The sequence below is a fragment of the Morone saxatilis genome, unplaced genomic scaffold (genome assembly GCF_004916995.1).
Source record: "Morone saxatilis isolate NCDOM2014 unplaced genomic scaffold, NCSU_SB_2.0 Contig386, whole genome shotgun sequence".
NCBI lineage: Eukaryota > Metazoa > Chordata > Actinopteri > Moronidae > Morone > Morone saxatilis.
The window spans coordinates 3,628-7,175 of record NW_023339969.1 but is presented as its reverse complement, the minus strand read 5'-3'; the positions used below and the strand labels follow the sequence as shown (position 1 = coordinate 7,175).

Below are 3,548 nucleotides of genomic sequence, written 5' to 3'. Positions count from 1 at the left end.
TTATATATAAATATATATAAATGAGATCAGATCATAAAGAACAAATATTATGATAAACAATCATATAAATTATGATTATTATTGCTGTTGTTAGAATTTAAGTTCCAGTGAAAATAAAACTGGATTCACAGTTTGGTTGAATTTGTGTTAATTGCTGTGATCGCAACTTCCTGGAGGGACTGAATATAGTTTTTATAATGTTCCTAAAATATATATAATAATAGATATCATAATGTACATAATCATATTATAATAATGTATATCATAATATCTATAACAATATATATGATAATATATAATATATTATAATGTATATAATAATATTTATTACAATATCTATGACAATATATTATAATATATAATAATAATATAATAATATTTATAATAACATCTTTTATAATAAAGTCTCTGTACTTTTATCCAAAAATAAGAAAATAAGAAGTTTGCTGAGGTGGTGAGGCAGCGTGGGATCATGGGAGTTGTTGTCTTTACCACCACTGGCGTCATTGCAGTCAGCTTAATGCTAAATGCTAATTAGTATTTTGCTACTTTCAAATGTAACTAGGAACAACACAACAACTATTAATGTAGTTTAGTCTAGTTTGTTAGTGTTTTTCTAACATTAGCTTTCTGAGCTAAAACTGTGGTTCAACTGGATAAACAGCCAATGCTATGACAGCTCTGGCAGACAACCACAAAGCGACCCAGGCACAAAGGGGATATGACGCCATCGACAGGCGGTTGGTGAAACGCAGCGTTACCTGAATAAAATGTCTTTATAAAGTTCAGAAGTTTTACAGAAAGTAACTGAGGATGAATGTGCAGGTTGTAAATCTACATTGTGATTTTAAACTTCTTCCACCATCATTATTTATTTATTCACTATTGATATTCACACACTTCATTTCCTCCTGGAGTTCAGTTACGTTAATAACTTCCAGAATTGTGGCCCCGCAGACACACATGGGGCCCCGTGGGGATAATAGTTGACAGTTTAAGGAGCCCACATGGACACGCTGGCTCAGTTCCCAGAAATCCCAGCGGCTCCTGAAGAGAATCCATCATTAATAGCTGTGTTTGTTTTTCCCTGCAGCTCGTCTGACAGGCTCGCCATCATGCCCCGCCCCTCACTGTTCCTCCTCTTCCTCCTCTTCCTCCTGGTCCAATCGGCCTCTCTTTCTGCCGACAACGCCAATGAGGATCTTCAGGAGGTGACTCTGGCAGCCATCTTGCCTCTGACTAATACGGACTATGCGTGGGCGTGGCCTCGCGTGGCGCCGGCGCTCCACCAGGCGGTGCAGCAGGTGAACTCTGACCCCTCGCTGCTCCCGGGCTTGAAGCTCCAGCTGGTCTACGGCAGCTCCGAGAACCGCGACGGCTTTTGCTCGGACTCCATTGCGCCACTGGTCGCCGTCGACCTCAAGCTGTCCCACGACCCCTGGGCCTTCATCGGCCCCGGCTGCGACTACTCCTCCTCGCCCGTCGCCCGCTTCACAACCCACTGGGACGTTCCCATGGTGACAGCCGGCGCACGCGCCATCGGCTTCGAGCACTATGCAGCGGTCACCAACACGGGTCCCACGCACAAGAAGCTGGGCGAGTTAGGCGAGAGGATCCAGGAGACGTTCGGCTGGCGACAACACGCCATGCTCATCTTCAGCGACAACAAGGACGCCAACGACGACCGGCCATGTTATTTCGCTGTGGAGGGGCTCTACACGCTGCTCCTCAAACGCAACATCACCATCCGCGACCACGTCATCGAGGCCGACAACGTCAACTACAAGTCGGTGGTCCAGGAGATCCGGGACAACGGCCGAGGTCAGACGCTGCTTCCACTTCCTGTTTCACTTCCACACACACACTCACACACACTCACACACACACTCTCACACACACTGCCTCTTCTCCTCCATCTCCTCCAACCTCTCCTGCTCTCCCTCCTCCAGCCTCTCCTCCTCCATCTCCTCCCACCTCTCCTGCTCCCCCTCCTCCAGCCTCTCCTCCTGTGTCCTTATTCTCCACCTCGCCTGCGTTCCTTCCTCCACAAATATATTAATGTCGAGAGCCATAACAGTACGAATGTGGGGTCCAACAATCTCATCAATTATGAATTATAGGGGTATGAAGATAAATAAAACTTGTTCATCACTAGTTTCATCATGAGTTTTGGATGTATAATAAGATCACATTGTAATTCGAGTCGTTTATTGCATGTGTTTCTGCTCTAAATTCTTTTCAATCAACAATATACGGGCAGAGCCAATCGACGAGGCTTGTGGGCGATCTAGAGTGGTATAGAGTATGGATAGGGTCACATGAGGTAGCTCATACTGGTATCGCGGGGTATGGCTGAAAGCAGTTATACTGCTAGTAGGTCACAGTACTATATTATGTTATGTCGTAAGGACTGACTAAGGGCGAGAGACAGTTCAGCCGAGTCGGTCCGTTTTTCCGCTTCGTGTGGGCCTAGTGTGCTCGTGACAGGTGTCTCTGGTGGGTCCCTATTAGCGTGAAGGCATCTTGTTGCTTTGGACGTAAGAGACTGGCGAGTGGACCATAAAACGGCCTCTTTCAGAAAAGGCAGGGAGCAGTGTCCCCTGTGTCCCCCGCAGAATACTTGCTCGTGGTAACACGGCAAGATTGGTAATTACTGTCAGTAAGACCCATCGTGGCGTGGCACAGGATGCCTCTAGTTAGCAATCAGTATACGAATCTACGAGTGTGTGTGTTACTGTGTGCTTTCGTCCTACTCCAACCCCCCCCCCCCTCAGGACTCTACCCGCAGACTTGTATGGGGCGGGGGTGAGAAAGGAACTGATGGTAGTTGTAGCGTGATTTTTTTATGTTTGTTTTATTATGTTTTTTTTTTGTATTAGAATCATATTTATTTTTACCGCCATGTATATTTCTACATGAAGGTTTTTTTACTGTATAGCTCTTTTATTTTATTCTATTCTTTACAAAGTGATTATCTTTTTATTTTTGATTTTTTCCATTCGTTATTTTTATGTATTTTACGCTGAAGATTTATTTTTTCTATCTTTATAGCTTATTTCATTGATTTTTTGGCGTAACGGTTGAGAACTAAGGAGTTGGAGCTAACATAGCTACCCGTTTGACGTAATTGTTTTTGATATTTTATTGCTTTATTTCATTTATTAATTCTTTAGTTCTAGTATTTTTGAGCGTACATGACGCTAATGTTGATTTATCATTTGAGCTTTAATCTTGTTTATTCTATAGTTTTGTTTTGTTGAGGGTGTGCGAGTTATTTTTTGTTTTGCAAGATTGGTTGCTAACATTTGGCTAGCATTGAGAACATTGGTGTAAGCATTGACTAAGGTTAGCAATAAGCATTGAGCTAACATTTTGAGCTAAGGGTGAGCTGAGTGAGCTAAGGTTAGGAGCTAGCGTTTGAGCGGGGTAACATGAGCTAACATTATGCTAGATGGTGACTGCGTAACATGACTACATTTATTTAGCTTATATAGCAGGTTAGGGTTAATTTGAGCTATTGCGTCGCTCTGAGTGCTATGACTAGCAGT

At 43.3% G+C, this 3,548-nt stretch overlaps 1 protein-coding gene across 1 annotated transcript; it reads left to right on the top strand.

The window, feature by feature from the left end:
* Nucleotides 1–1,007: 1,007 nt before the first annotated feature.
* On the top strand, nt 1,008–1,821 carry LOC118337731 (atrial natriuretic peptide receptor 1-like; the record flags this gene model as incomplete). Its single annotated transcript, XM_035674828.1, is given in 1 exon segment — nt 1,008–1,821. A coding segment is annotated over 1 exon segment (814 nt), but the record flags the coding sequence as incomplete, so codon positions are not given.
* Between the last annotated feature and the right edge of the window lie 1,727 nt (nt 1,822–3,548).